The sequence below is a fragment of the Oratosquilla oratoria genome, chromosome 11, assembly GCF_046742065.1.
Source record: "Oratosquilla oratoria isolate Oo_2021 chromosome 11, ASM4674206v1, whole genome shotgun sequence".
Taxonomy (NCBI): domain Eukaryota; kingdom Metazoa; phylum Arthropoda; class Malacostraca; order Stomatopoda; family Squillidae; genus Oratosquilla; species Oratosquilla oratoria.
In genome coordinates this window covers 54,814,809-54,830,840 of record NC_134787.1, presented here as the reverse complement: position 1 = coordinate 54,830,840, position 16,032 = coordinate 54,814,809, and the positions used below count along the sequence as shown (strand labels likewise).

The 16,032-nt window shown below is 40.1% G+C and overlaps 1 protein-coding gene across 5 annotated transcripts in view; it reads left to right on the top strand.

The window, feature by feature from the left end:
* The window catches only part of LOC143029832 (protein PALS1-like), a 396,818-nt gene that overhangs the window by 374,081 nt on the left and 6,705 nt on the right, over positions 1–16,032 (top strand). For 3 of the 5 annotated variants that reach the window (XM_076192911.1, XM_076192912.1, XM_076192915.1), the window contains 5 exons: positions 6,773–6,906; positions 7,174–7,365; positions 7,639–7,803; positions 7,942–8,255; positions 8,384–8,572. In XM_076192911.1, coding sequence (XP_076049026.1) covers positions 6,773–6,906; positions 7,174–7,365; positions 7,639–7,803; positions 7,942–8,255; positions 8,384–8,569 — 991 coding nt within the window. In that variant the 3' untranslated portion in view covers positions 8,570–8,572. Of the gene's footprint in view, positions 1–6,772; positions 6,907–7,173; positions 7,366–7,638; positions 7,804–7,941; positions 8,256–8,383; positions 8,573–11,696; positions 11,796–16,032 lie in introns of those variants that run through there. The other 2 variants (XM_076192913.1, XM_076192914.1) reach the window with 2 other exon arrangements.

Sequence of the window (16,032 nt, the reverse complement as noted above, 5' to 3'; positions counted from 1 at the left end):
TCTGAGGAATATGATGTCTTATACCAGGCTGTCTGTCTTTGTACTGATGTAATGGGTGATGGCTTAAGTATAGGTGAGGTAGTGTTATTTTTGTGTCTAGGGAGATTTTTCTCCCCTGGGTTTGTATCAGGAGTGCCTGATTTAGGAGTAAATTTTCTGTCTTGAGAGTGGTGTTTGTTTGGGGATATGCATGTGTATGTATTTTTGTGCAGTGTTGTGGAGTGTTGGAAATAAATTACGACATGTGAGTACCACACTGGTCAAGGTCTATAGTATAATGGTTCCTTCTTCCCTGTGTCTCCTTGTGGTCCTGCCAGGAAGCTGTTGCTGGTTACCTGAAGGCCACAGGTCTTCAGCAAGAGAATACAGTGGCAACAGATTGATTGATCCTCGTTCCCTCCTTTATAAACTGGTTTGACATTTGCCATTTTCTAATTCAGCCACCATCCCCCACTTTTTTGTGTGTGCCTGTGTGTTTGTTTGTTTGTGAATACACAAAAAGTTCACAGGTCTTATCCACTTGCTACATTTGCTTTGCATCTGAATTGACTCCATTAGATTTTGAGTCTTTTGTCGCATCTAGTGCACCACCTACATTTACACATTTATCTCGTTAGCTCCATGCTTTCAGTTTTTCAATTGTCTTCAAAGAGGCTTTCCTTAAATATAGATTGGAAACTCCTGTTCAATATTTTGGCCAGTGTTTTAGCATCTTAGATTGTTTCATCTGCTTTCAGCTTTATGACTGCTTCGCCATATCTCGAAAATAACTTTTCAAATCAATAGCTTTGGGTCTTGAATATAATTGTTTGCCTGGTTGGAGTTAGTCTGTGACCAGCAATGAAATTTGATGTGTGGCAGCTGGGTTTATTCTCTCAGATGTCAATCTCAAAAGTAGCCTTGCTACGTATGTGCTGTGTCTTGCTGCATTGCTTCTGACCCAGGGCAGTGGGTGAGATGCAGGGATAACTTGTCATCCAGGAGGAGCAGAGAAAAGGGGGAGGGAGGGGGTTGAATGGGAGTAGAGTGTGTGGGGATGGAATGGGTGGAAGTGGATTTTATGCCTTTGTTTTTTGGCTGCCTCCCTTGTAAGGGGGAAAAAGCCAATGGTATATGTATACATGTATCAGTACCTTTCTTCCTTTCAAGGAGGGTGGACAAATCAAAGCATAAACCCACTGTATATTCATCCTACACCCATCCATTTTTTTTGTTTTGTTTTTTCACTCCCATTTTAGTATCTCAAGGATGACAAGTCATCCTTGACCCCTGCCATATTTATCAGGTCATAAGCAATGCAACAAAACATAGCACTTCCACAGCATGGGGGTAAATTTACTAGTACTGGCTGTTGGGCCCTGCTGTGGAGGTGCTGTCTTGCTGCAATTCCATTGACTTGAGTAAGTATGGCAGGGGGTGGGAATGAACCTTCATCCATGAAGAGCTTAGGATGGGTTTATACTTTAACTTGGTCTCCTACCATAAAAGGGGAAAGGGGCTTTTGGTATGTATATGTGTGTATGGATGTAACAATGGTAGCAGCTTGCGGTGGTCCTGTGAGGTGGATGTCGGAGATCATCACTTCTCTGTCATTCATCTCCAGATTCTATTATCACCCTCACTGCCATCTGGAGTTGTTGCTCCGTGGAGTTGATACAGTTCATGGACTAGGTCCAAGATATCTTTGTACTTATGATCTACTTTGTACATAAAGAGAGCTGACAACCACTCATTTTCCTCCATCTCCTCCTCCTCCTCCTCCTTCACCTTCTCCTTCTCCTTCTCCTGCTGCTCCTCCTCTTTCTCCTTTTCCTTTTTCTCCTCATCTTCCTCCTCTTTCTTCTCCTCCTGCTCCATCTCCACTTCCTCATCCCTTTCCACCTCCTCCTTCTCTTCCACCTCCTCTTCTTCCTCCTATTCCTTCTCCTCCCTCACATCTTCCTCTTTCTTCTTTCAGTTGTTCTGTACAACATACACTGCAGCCATACATTTCTTCTCAGAGAGATCTTTGGGAGTGTTTGAGAACCATTGCCATTGTAAGATTATCAGTGAAACTTGATGCAAAAATTTGTATTGTTGGTTTTATTCTTACATCATCTTCTCTGTTGCATGTTTTTTACTGTAAATTAATTAAGTTTTCATTAATTGTATGCTTTTGTTATTCACCTCATCTAACAATTGAATCCTTTAACCTCTTCAATATGAGTCAGATTGTCACATGCAGCATCAGATGCCTAATGTACGATGTATCATACTACTCTATAAAATATGAAGTCACTGCTTTGTTACTTGTTCTTTTTCACTCTTAGTAATAATAAACACAGAAAATATGATCAAACCAGTTCACCGAACTTGGGGGTCACTCAGCTACAACTACATACATACATACATATACCAAAGGCTTTTTCCCCCTTACAAGGGAGGTAGCCAAAAAGAAAAAGGCATAAAAACCATTCCCACCCATTCCATCCCTAATACACTCCACTCCCCTTCACCCTCTACCCTCCCTCTTATCTTGGCACCTCCTGGATGACGGGTCATCCCTGCATGTTGTCCATTGCCCTGGGTCAGAAAATCAAGAGACTGGTGCTGGCAGCCTGGTACCCACTCGTACCTCATGACACCTGCATAGGCATCATAGTATTGAAGAGGTTAACCTCCCTTCCTGTATTGGAAACTAAATTTCTGGGGGGGGGGGAGAAATTGCGTATAGGATAAGACATAGTCTTATTTGTGGATTTCCTTGGATTTATTATATAAAGTGATCATGGTCATTTCTCTTCCTTTCCTTCAGTGATGGAAACCTCTGTGCCTGTAGTGTGTCTGCATAAGGCAAACCCTATAGGCTTGGAAACCATCTTTCAATGGTTCATTACATCCTCTCCAGTTTTACTCTATCCTTGTGTGGGCCACAAACTACCATGGCTTAACTACCATGGCATACTCCAAACTAGGTCTGAATTACTGGGTTTTTAGTATGCTCACTGTGTCTTCATATGTGCTGAAAAACAGGTTTGCTCCCCAGGCATATAATTCTTAGTACCATGTTGTTTATGTGGCCTCCAGAATCCAAGATTTTATGTATATATGTACCCCAAGATCCCCATTTTCATTAGTTCTTGCCATCCCATTTTTGAAGTGCCCGTGATGCTGAATTTTTTTTTTACTCATTCAAATCACAATGCACCCAATGGCATTATATTTTATTTGCTTATCTTGCTTTTGGTGTATAGCTTATGTTCTGCTTTAATTCATAACAGGATTTATTCTTAGTTATTTTGTTACATTGGTATATGTGCACTTGTCCCACACTCATCCAAAACCCTCGTCTTTCCCATCTGAGTATCGTGTGGATGAATGATCATCTCTGTCCCCTGGGTCAGAGGCAATACAGCAAGACACACTACTTCCACATCAGGACCCAACAGCCCGAGCTGGTTTACCTCCCACTGGTGCATTATATGGTGAACTCCGCTTCCTTTCACTTCATCCTCTCAAGAGACTTACAGAGCAGACAAGAACATCCCTCATTTACTTACACCTACACTTCACTCCTATCATTTGCACTCTCTCCTCCTTGCTCAACAGGCAATCAATCTGTGATCCCAGGTTTCCCTTGCAGGAGATCCATGGCTCCCAGGCAATTGTCAGTAGCTTGTGGGCAGGCCCAATAAGTCACTCAGGGAAGAAGTATTGTGTTGATATCAAGGAATTGTTAGTGTGGGGTAGTGTAGAGCGGGATGCCCCTGAAGCATGCTTGTGTGTGTCTTGTTTTTCATGAGAAGGACTTTTCTGTGGATTGATTTTTTTTTTATTTATTTTTTTATTTATATATATATATTTTTAATTTTTTGTGATCTGCATCTGAATGTTTTATGTATGAATATATTGTGTGGTACAGGTGGATGATTGTATGCCTCTGATTTTGTGTGGAACAAGTGGTAGATTGTTGTATATGTTTGAATAGTAAGCTGCTGGTGTGTTTTTTGTTACTTCTAGTCATGCTTGTAATGAGATTAGTGAGTGGATTTGAGGCTTCTAACAGAATTATGTACCTGTTATTTTCATGTGATATTCTATGTAGAGGACTTTGGTTTCTGTGTGCCAGTGTTCTATTCGGTTAGTTTTGTTGCAGTCGGTTATTACTCTCAATACTTTATTTTATATATTTTGGAAAGTGTCTGTTTTGTTGATTGTTGGGAAACATGTGGAAGTGTAGTTGAGTGTTGTTCTTGTTAATTATTTGTAGAGTAATTAGAGTTTAATAATGTTGTCCAAAGCCCAGTTAGTCTGCCCTAGTACCTCATCTCTGATTATATTTGTGAATGGATAAGGAGGGAGGTTTGCCATGTGAATGAAATGGGGGGGGGGGGCTCTGCTGAGGAAGTGCTGTGTCTTGCTGCATTACTTGTGACTCAGGTAGTGGGTGGTGGGATCAGGTTGGCCCGTCATCCACAAAGATCTAAGTCAAAAGGGAAAACAAATGGGTTTGGGGTGGTTGGAGGGTGGATAGGTAAGTGCATTGATGCTAAGTTTTGGGTATTATGTTGGATGTTGTTCGTGAAGAGGTTAAAGTGTGGGTGAGAGAATTGCTCTTTCTGGGACTCCATTGTACAGTCTTTGTGTCCCAGAAATGTTTTTTTTTTTTTTTAGGTTACTTGGCACTGTCTATTTGCTAAGAACTTAGTCATTTCTTGTCATTGTTGTAAATGTCTTTATGATTATTTTTTTTACATGTTTGGGTGTCATGAGAAATGTTATGTTGTGAAAAAAGTGTCTTTAGAAATAGGTATCTGGGAGTGGATATGAATACAACATTATATGAAGGGGTGATTGTGCTGACAACAATGTATGGAGTGGAGACTTGGGGTTTAAGAGAGGCAGAAAGAAGTTTAAATGTGTTTGAGATGAAGTATCTGAGATGTATGATAGGTTACAAGGTTGGATAGAGTGAGAAATGAGGAGGTGAGAAGGAGAGTGGGTATGGAAAGGGAGGTAGAAGAGGGGGGTGATGAAAGAGTATTGGTATGGTTTGGAAAGAATGAAGAAAGATTAGCAAAAGAGGTGTGGAAGGCAGAGGTGGATGGAGTGAACTTGATGGGACGAGTGAGGATGAGGTGAATGAATGGCATGAAAGGGGTTTTGAACAAGAAGAGAATGACTTTCAACAAGGAAGGGAGAAGGCAGGGGATACGGATGAGTGGAGAATGGCTGTGTACAAATTAAACTCTGATGCAGCCTTAAAGGATTTCTCCCCATTGTCTCTATTTTCCACATGAGGGGACGAAGAGTGAGGATTGCCAATTAAGTGAAGTGGCCTTCCTGTGGATGTACTGTGTCTTGCTGCATTGCTTCTGACTTGGAATATTAAGTATGGATTGGTGATTGACTCTGTTAAACATCGCAAAACACCCCCCCGATCAGGAGGCCCTGTACAGCAGACTTTGTAACATAGTGAGCATCCAGTGCCACTGGATAATGATCAGCAATTCTGGCACACACTCCATTTAGCATGTTCTGCTGTGTTGGGACATAAACTTGAATATTTTACCTCTACCAAGTCATATACCTAGGTCATCCTTTCCATTTTGATTGCTTTCACTAGATTATTGTCCTAATTTGTCTTTTAACCTGTAAACTGTGACATACATCATATGATGAACAGCGTGTAACTGCGACCTACATCATATAATTTGAAGGCTTTTCTTAAATTTGATGGTCAGTATTTCACTCCTGTATGTCTTAAAATGAAGTTTGGCAATTCTGGGTGAACGAGTCCACACCTACCCACCCACGCTTCCTTTGTTCTCGGACATCACAAAAGGGGCAGGTCCTTCGTGACCCAAAACCCTCTATTTCTCTTGATGTAAAACATAAGAGAATTTACACAAAAAACATACAAATGGAAAAGAGAGAAACAGTGGACAATTGAAATAGCAGTGGTGAAGAACAAAGCATGAAAAAGTAGTAGAAAAGTTCCCTGTTGCTCACCTGTGCATGACCACCACTCATTGCCTGCTACCTCAAAGTGACGAAATGTGCAACTTCCTACACCATCATGCCTGAACTGAGGCAAATAATTAGTATTTGGTTTTCCTATACTTTTCCTTGCAATTTTTTATTTCACAACGGTAGAACTTACATTTGATTTTTTTTTATTTATTTATTTATTTATTTTTTTATTTATTTTTTTTTTTTCTTTGCCCCCCTGAACAATTGTGTACCATGGATATGACCAGTGAAACCCTATTGTGCAGTTAACGGGTAAAGAAGTACCACAGCCCCACAATAGTTGGCAATGGTTGTTGGAATCTCCCACAGATCTCTCTAGGAAGAAACTTAGGATTTTTGTCCGTTTGATATCAATGTGGGGCTATTTCTGTTACTGGCTCAGTCATTTTTTTTCATTATTATATTACATTTTCAAGGCTGTATATTTCTATTTGTACAGGGATTTCTTGATTTATGTGTGTTTAAAATATGCGATTTTGGAATAACACAAGGTAAAAAACTAAATAATTTTTTTATATTACATGGATTATTTAGAAAAACACTATGTAGAAAATCAAGTAAGCACTAATACAACTTAACTATTTACTTTATGCGATTTTTTACATTACACAATCCCTTCATGAATGTATCCCTTGCGTAAATCAAGAAATCCCTGTATTTGTGTTTATGTAGTGAAAATGTATTTTGAGGTGTAGACATAGATGATTGCATTTTTAGTTTGTATATTAAACAGATGTTTACAAATTTGTGTTTGTTTTAGACGAGAAGCCATGAGGCAGACAGTAGTTGGTGACAATAACAACAAAGAAAAGACGAAGAAAGGCAAATTGTTATGTGCAAAGAAGCATCAAAAGAAGAAAAAGAAAAAAATGCTCTATCCAAATTATAATGAAGGTAAGACCTGAAGAAGAAGAACCTTTAACAGTTGGTTCTTCTCTAATTTTGCTGATGTTAAAAATAGAAATCTTGCCTTTTCAGCTTCCTAGAATGTTCTAACACTGGCAACATGTAACTAATCATCTTTCTTTATTATGTAGGCTTTTTTCTAGATGCATGAACTTCAAAAAATCTATAATACTAATTTATAATGGTAATTGGTTTTGCATGACTGTGTATAAACATACCTGTCCCACTGTTCTGTTTGTCTGCATGTCTGAGCAGCTCGAAGCAGCTCTCCTCTACCCATGTCTGGTGGAGAGGGTAAAGTTGAGGACATAAGCACAACTGCCAATGAGCAGTTAGCCACACAAGCTCGCAATCGAGTACTGACCCTGCGACTTGCACTGCCAGAATGTGTGTGCATTCGGGGCAGCCTACGAAGGAGAAGTAGTTCATTGTCAGAACTTGATTTTGGTAATGGCAGATTTGTTTTCTGTGGAATTTCATCCTCAGCAATTTTGTGTGTATATGCGTGTGTAATATGTGTGTAATTGTGTGTGTGTGTGCATGCCTTTAAGTGCACTTTTGTGTAGATATTTTTTTATTTTTCTTTGGAATTTTTGTCCTGTTTTATTGGCACTTATGTTTTTGTAGATTAAGTATTTACAAGTTATTATTAATGAACATATTTGAAACTTTCGGACAACAACTCATGAACAGTGTTTAAATTTTGGTACTTTGTCACAGATTTTGACACAGAAGAGATTCTAACATATGAAGAAGTGGCACTATATTACCCAAGAGCAAACAGAAAAAGACCCATAGTTCTCATTGGTCCACCTAATATTGGCCGTCACGAATTACGTCAAAAACTAATGGAGGATAGAGAAAGATTTGCGGCAGCAATTCCACGTAAGTTGTTATTGCAGTGGTGAAAATGCATCTCAGTCATAGGAAAGAAATCCAGTTGGAATATTTGAAAGATAACTTTATAGAATTATTTTTTCCCCCCATTTGTGTGACTGAGAATTTTTTCCGTGTTTTTTGCAGACACATCAAGACCGCGAAGGGAAACCGAAATTGATGCTCAAGATTACCACTTTATATCTCGTCCCCAGTTCGAGTCAGATATTTTAGCACGCAAATTTGTTGAGCATGGGGAATTCGAACGAGCATATTATGGAACAAGTCTAAATGCCATTAGGGCAGTAGTTAACTCAGGCAAAATCTGTGTTCTAAATCTTCATCCACTTTCTTTGAAGATCCTAAAGAGCTCAGACCTAAAGCCGTTTGTTGTGTTTGTTGCGCCTCCATCGTTAGAAAAATTAAGACAGAAAAAACAAAAGTTGGGAGAGAATGTAAAGGTTTGTATCAATAGAATGTTTTGTATATTTTTTATTATGTTTCAGGGGAGCTGGATATATGTTGTTATTGTTATGGATTAGAGTATTTATTCTGAGAACAATAAAAGATAATGGAATCTCCTTTACAGGATGATGAATTAAAAGACATTATAGAAAAAGCTCGTGAAATGGAAGAGCAGTATGGCCACTACTTTGACCTCATCATCATCAATCAGGATATTGACCGTGCCTATCAACAGCTCCTTCAGGAAATCAACATGCTGGAAAGGGAACCTCAGTGGGTTCCAGCAGCTTGGCTCAGCCATGACCAGTGAATGGTAAGTTAGCTAAACATCCATTATTGTATTGCTAAATTGTATGGAAAAAGCCGTATGCGATGTTTAGATTATATCCAGTGTGTGATGAGGGGGTGAGTGGGAGTGGAGTATGTGGGGATGGAATGGGTGGGAGTGGATTTTATGCCTTTGTTTTTTGGCTGCCTCCTTTGTAAAGGGGAAAAACCCTTTGATATATGTATGAATGTATGACACTGGCTGAATCAGAGGAGACTAAGGCAGCTAGTGATAGAGAATGGGAAGGTATGCAAGAGTAGAAAGCTGAAAGTAAATGTGGGCAAAAGTAAGGTGATGAGATATCCAAGGGGAGAGGGTGGCAGTGAGTTGGAGATAAGTCTTAAAGGAGAGAAACTGGAGCAAGTGGCGAGTTTTAAGTATTTGGGGTCACATATAGCAGGGAATGGAGGAGTGGGGATGAAGGTAGAGTGAGGGAAGCAAGTAAATGTTTTTTGGGAATGAAAACTGTCATGAGAAATAGATACATAGGAAGGTACCCAAAAAGAGGACTACAAAGGGGTGATTATGCCTATGGCACTGTATGGGACAGAGACTTAGAATTTAAGAGAAGCAGAATGGAGTTTAGATATTGTTAAGATGAAGGGTTTAAGAAGTATGGTAGGGTTATGATATGTAGAGTGAGAAACAAGGAGATGAAGCAGAGAGTGGGAAGTAGCAGAGTTGATCAAAGGATGGTTTGGGCATATGGAAAGAATGAGTGAAGAAAGTCTAGCAAAGGAAGTGAGGAAGGCAAAGAAGGATGGAATGAACTTGAGGGAAGGCCAAGAGTGGGTTGAATTGATGAGGTGAAAGGGGCCTTGGATGCAAGGGGGAATGTCTGTTGAGCAGGGAAGGGAGAGGGCAAGAGATAGGTGTGAGTGGAGGATGGTTGTGAATGGATGATAAGTTCACACAGTCCAAAGGGATTTCTTTTTGTCTACTGTATTTTTATGATTGGATGAGGGGTAGGAGTGTAGGGTAATTATGCAGGGGGTGTAAACCAGTGTTAGCTGTCAGGTCCTGCTGTGTAGATTCTGTCTTGCTGCATTGCTTCTGACTTACGGAGCGGCAGGGTTACAGGGATGGCTCTTCATCCAAATGGAGCCAAGATGAAATTGGAAAGAAAAGGGTATTGGATGAAGGTTGGCCTAGACTGGCTACCTCTCTTATAAAAGGGAAAGGGCCCTGTGTATGTGTGTGTGTATATTTTCACCTAGTTGTATTTTGCAGGAGAAGAGCTATGCTCGTAGGGACCCGTAGTTGTATCTTTCTGCATCCAGTTCTTTCTTAAAGTCGTGTATAGTTTTAGCACTCACTGTTTTCTCTTTCAATTTATTCCATGTATCCACTCTATGTGGAAAGCTATTCTTTTTCAGATCTCTTCTGTAACTGTCCTTCTTAAGTTTCTTCTTGTGTCCCCTTGTATTTCTTCTGTCCCATTTAAGAAGATCATCCCTGTCAAGGATTTCCATCCCTTTCATAATTCTATAGATGGATATATGTGTATGTGTGTATTTTTGTGTGTCTGACATATAACTGTAGGGGAAAGAAGCTGTTCATATTGCAAGGAAAGTGATAAAGAAGCTGCTGGAATCTCTTTGAGACAGAGCTGAAACAAGTAAGGAGTGTAAATTATGATTTGCAAATGAAAGTGTTAGAAAAGATGTATGTCAGCATTGAGCAGAATTGGATGATGATGATATGATACATTAAAAGCAGACCTATGAGGAAGATGTGAATCTACAGTATGTACAAAGGAGTAGAAGCAGGGAACATCACTGTGTGCATTCCCATCAATAATTCAAAATCTGTGTGCATTCCCAATGCATTCTCTTGTCCCTGCTGTACTGACATAATGTATACATTCAAAGCTCTTTTCACCTCATCCATTCATCTTGTTCTTGGTCCTCCTCTTGGGTTTACTTCTCTTACATCATTCCAGACTCTTTGCTGGTCATTCCTTGTTCATTCTTTCAAACCACCTCAACAATGATGACTCAACCTATTGCCCCAGGTTTCTCTTGTAGGAGACCTATAGCTCCTAGGTAATTAACAATGAGCACCAGATTGCCCCACAATGGACTCCAGAAAGAAATGTTCTATTATCTGGGTAGGACTGGAGTAGGACATTGTAGAGGGAGATGTACTGTTGTCTGTGTGGTTATTGTGTCTGGGGCAATTTGAGTCTGTGGCCAGCCCTATTCTGTGTTGGTAGTATTTCAACAATTGTCTGTCCAAGGAACAGGTAAAGAGTGTAGGTAGACATGCTAATATAAGTAAAGGTGGTAAGGGGAAGATAGGTAGAGTATTTTGGGGTTGTTAAGTGTGGAGGAAGTTAGGGAGGGATTGATTGTGGTGGTGGGATCTAGGAAAATGACTGATGGGAGAAGAAAATAAAAGGGATATAAAAAAAAAAAGAGCATTAAAAGTGATGAAAGCTTGTAAGACACCTGGGTTGGATGGGTGTCATATGGAGTGTCTGACAGAGGGAGTAATGTTTAAAGTGGATTGGCTAATGAGGTTGTTTAATGTATGTCTAAGGGAGAGGAATATACCAGAGGACTAAAGGAGTACCTGTATAGTTCTGCTTTACAAAGGAAAATGGGAACAAATATGAATGTAGTTTTAGAGGGGTCATTATGTTGAATGTAGATGGAAAGATGTATGGGTTTTGAGAAGATTAGGAGAGGAACAGAGGGAATAAGTTGTGAGGAACAGTGTGAATTTAGGAACAGTAGAGAGTGCATGGATCAGATTTTTGTGGTAAGGCAGATTTGTGAGACATTTTTGGCAAAAGGTAAGGATGTTTTTTGTGCCTTATGGATTTAGAGAAGGCTTACAACAGGGTAGACAACAAGGCATAGTGGAAAGTTTTGCAGACATATGGAATAAGGGGAAAGCTGTTGAAAATAGTTGAAAGCATTTACATAAGCAGTAAAGTTGTGTCAGGCAAAGGTTTGAGTCATTGTGGTGGAGCTTATTTCCATTAGCAGTAAAGCTGGTGGTAGAGATGGAAATGGTGAGAGTGAGTGGTCTGAGGTGAAGGTGGGGCTGTGCCAAGGTTTGTGTTATGTCACCATGGTGGTTCACTGTTTCCCTTTTGTTTTAGCTCCTCATGGATGAAGGGTTGTCCTGTCTCCCACTCAGTGCCTGGGTCAGAAATAATGTAGCAATACACAAGACATCCACAGCTGGACCCCATTGTTTCATGTACGTGGTGACCCTTCCTCCTTGTCCCTCATGTGAAAATAGAGAATATGAGAAATCTCTTCAGGTTGCATCAATTTGTAGCTCATTCTCAACCATTCTCCACTCACATTTATTCCTTACCTTCTCCCTTCCATGCTCAACAGATATTCTCCTTTTCCTCAGGGCCCCTTCACCCCATCCATCCATCCATCCCATTCTCTGTCTTCCGCTCAAGTTCACTCCATCCACCTTTGCCTTCCACATTCCTTTTGCTAGTCTTTCGTCCCTCATTCTGTCCACTTGCCCAAACCATCACAGTATTCTTTCATCAGCCCTATCTACCAGTTCCCATATCAACCCCATTCTCCTCCTCCACCTCATTTCACACACTATCCATCTACATAACCCCAACCATACTTCTCAAGCACTTCATCTCAAAGATATTTTAATTTTTTTCTGCCTTCTGTAACTTTCAGTTCTCTGCCCCATACAGTTCTGTAGGCACAATCACCCCATCATGTAATATTCTCTTTGCATCCATTTCCAGATGCCTATTCCTTTTGTCTTTTGCCTTTGTAGAGGTTTTATACTGGTGAGTAACAACTTGCAATTCTTCATGCTATGTGGCAGTCTCTGTTCCATATACCTCACAAAACTCATAGAAGCTATGTATTCCTTGAGTGACTTGTGGATCTGGTGGCTATTGCCAATTACTTGGGAGCCATGGGGACCTCCTGAGAAATCTGAGACATTTGTCTGATTGATTCCATGAAATACATCTATTCTTTGTATAGTCCCACTTCTGTTTTCTCTTTCATTACATTCTATACCTTCTTAACTTTGCCTGGTATTGTTCCACTTTCCTTGTCTCACTCGACTTGCTCACTTTCAGTAACTTTATGCCTCCCTTCTCTTCTTTACATTCATTTTTAGTCCCTTTTCCACCAAATGATCAGAAATTCCACTGCTCCCTCCCGAGAACATAGTTCATTCAGTATTCTTATAATCCTTTTGAGCTTCTACATAATCCATTAATGCTCTCTCTTGATTACCTTCCCACCAACTACTCTGGCCCATGTATTCTTATGTATAGTACATACTTCCTCTTAAACACTGTGTTTACTATCATCATTTCCTTTCCAATGCACATTGCCATTTTGTCTGCATTCAGTCTTTCCTGACACACCATAGCTCCTTACTACTGCATCCACTGGGTCATCAATCCTAGCATTAACACCCTAGTAACACAGCATTCATATTCTTCCAGAATTCTCCACCCACTTGTTCAAATCCTTCAAGAACTCTCCTTTCTCCTCATTTTTCTCACAACTAGGCCCTTATGTGCTCACAGACACCCATACCTGCCAACCTAATTTAATTTTCATCTACATCATTTTTGATGACACATTTAACCACACATTTCATCTCCTATAACCAGTGCCATTTCTTCTTTCCCTCTCATTGCCCCTCCAGACACCCTACCTACCACTCTCCCAAACTCACCTTTCAAACACTCACCTCCAAGATTTTGAGCATAACATATAGTACATCCATGTCAATCAAACAACACATCACAAACCTAAGGACTGAATGCACATCTAGACTTAATGCACTTAAATCAATTGCAGGAACAATATCTGGCCCAAATAAAGAAACTAATGCTACAGTGTACAAACAGTGCATATGCACAGTGATGAATCATGCCAACCCTCACATAGGCCCCTAATTTCACCAAGACACACCTCAACATCCTTCAGACCATACAAAGCAAAGCCCTAAAGACAATTATAAGCTGCATAAATACAACACCCACAAACCATTTACACCATGAAATGAGTCCTCAAAAATCCAGGATTATCTTGACATGAAAGGGACACAAACACTTGCCACAGCCTCCACAAACACAGCACACCCACCACACTACATAGCAGAACACCCATACATGTCAAGAAACCTCAAAACAACACCCAAATACTGATATCACACACAAATACTCTCTTCTCTTCCACCACAACCACCAGCCTCTAGAAGCATATCCATAATCATATCACTCACTGCTCTATCAATAAACTGCAAGACAATACACTACTACATGCCAGACCCCCTGATATCCATCCCTCTGAATCCTCTCTTTTGTGAAAGGACAGAGTCCACCGGATCAGATTGTGATGTGGCTTTCAACCAGCCCTTCTAAGCTACCAGTAGAGGCTGGATGATTGCATTGCAGACAATTACCCAGGATATAACACTTCACCCCATACTATACAACACAATATAGAAAACTGCATTGTGCATAATCATGCATGCCAACAACACAATATACATTATAAAGGATTTGTGGGAAAACCACTTTCCAGCCATCGTGTTCCTCAGGGAGATAGGAATGCTCAGCCAGAGAGCATAGGGAATGACAATGACAACTCACTTTTCTGTACCAGTTTAGTTTGTGCTTACACTATGTAGATTTTTAGAGTGGATGAGGAGGGTATTGGCATGGGGATAGGGTGACCATATAATGAAGCTGTTTGGTCCTGCTCTGGAGGTGCTGTGTGTCACTTCATTGCCTTTGACCCAGACAGTGTGGTTTGGGGACGGGAATTACCCTTCATGATATACTGAGTTTGGACGGGTGTAGATGTGTTCTTTGACATAGCCACCCTCCTTATAAGGTGGAAGGGGCCCTTTGATATGTATGTAAGAAATACAATTTTCTGAATAGGTGCATTAATTTATGGAACAATATAGAAGAAATAGTACATTTAGACAACTTTTAAGTTAATTTAAAGACGAAGTTTGAACAATGGGAGCACAGACAGTGCATTAATTTATGGAACAGTATAGAAGAAGAAATTGTATATTTAGACAACTTTTAAGTGAATTTAAAAATAAGTTTTGAACAACAGGAACACAGTATCCCACAACCAGAACTGTTACTCTGGTTTGGCACACACACTCCACACACACAATCCTTATGTGGTACTGCTAGTCACTGTGCTTCATCGTGACATCTTGTCCTTCACTTTTGTTATTACTTGTGGGTCTTTCATGGAATTTTTTATATATCAGAGTCCTCCAATATACCCCCAGCACTTTATGGGATATTGATTGAATATGTTTTATGCAGTCAGTATTTTAGGGACTTCATTGACACATGTACAGACCAGTCATGCAGCATTCTTTTATTAAAAAAAAAAAAAAAAAAAAAAAAAAATTGTTTCCTCTGCCCACCATCTCAATGACTTTCCCTGCTTTGGCACACTATTGTCCCCAAACATAGAAGTGGTAGTTATTGAAAGCGAAATATCATTGTGCTTCAATTTCCATAAAAGTCTGTTGTGATGTATCTTGTTGAATGGTTTCTCAAGATTTAAGGAAATCGTCTATCCAGTCACCCTCTCTTAACATTTCTTGAGTATAATAACTTGCCTGGTTTGGTATGCATAATCTTTCGGTTGTAAAACTAACTTGGTTATCAGCCAAAATGTTCTTCAGTTCAAGTTATTCAACCCAATTATTGTTTACAAGTCTTTCATGTCATTTGCTGACATACTGGTTGGGAACACTGGTCTTGAATTGGTACCACATCGACTCTGTTACAGCCCTGTGATACTGTCCCTTTTTTGTGAGCATACAATTAGGATATGAATATTGTCTACTACTTATTGTAGATCACATGAAGAATCGTTACCCCAGACTTCGACAGTGACAATTCTTCATGTGGGCTATCCTAAGGTGACAATTCTTCATGTGGGCTATCCTAAAGTGACAATTCTTTCATGTGGGCTACCCTAAGGTGACAATTCTTCATGTGGGCTATCCTAAGGTGACAATTCTTCATGTGGGCTATCCTAAGGTGACAATTATTCATGTGGGCTATCCTTGGTTTACAATTCTTCGGTTGTTTAAGTTGATGACAATAAGCATATCCCTCATTCAACCTAACCTAACCTTATCTTTATTCCTCTGTTGATATTAGGCTTACTGGGGTGACAATTCTTCAGGTGGGATCTTATGGGGTGACGATTCTTCATGTGGGCGTTCTGGGGTGACAATTCTTCATGTGGGCGTTCTGGGGTGACAATTCTTCATGTGGGCGTTCTGGGGTGACGATTCTTCATGTGGGCGTTCTGGGGTGACAATTCTTCATGTGACCCCTTATTGCCAACGAAACGATAAAATCCATTGTGCACCAATTTGTACTGGTGGCATAATCTGAATCGTGCCGGTTTCACATTCGCTTAGTTGTGGGTTCGAAT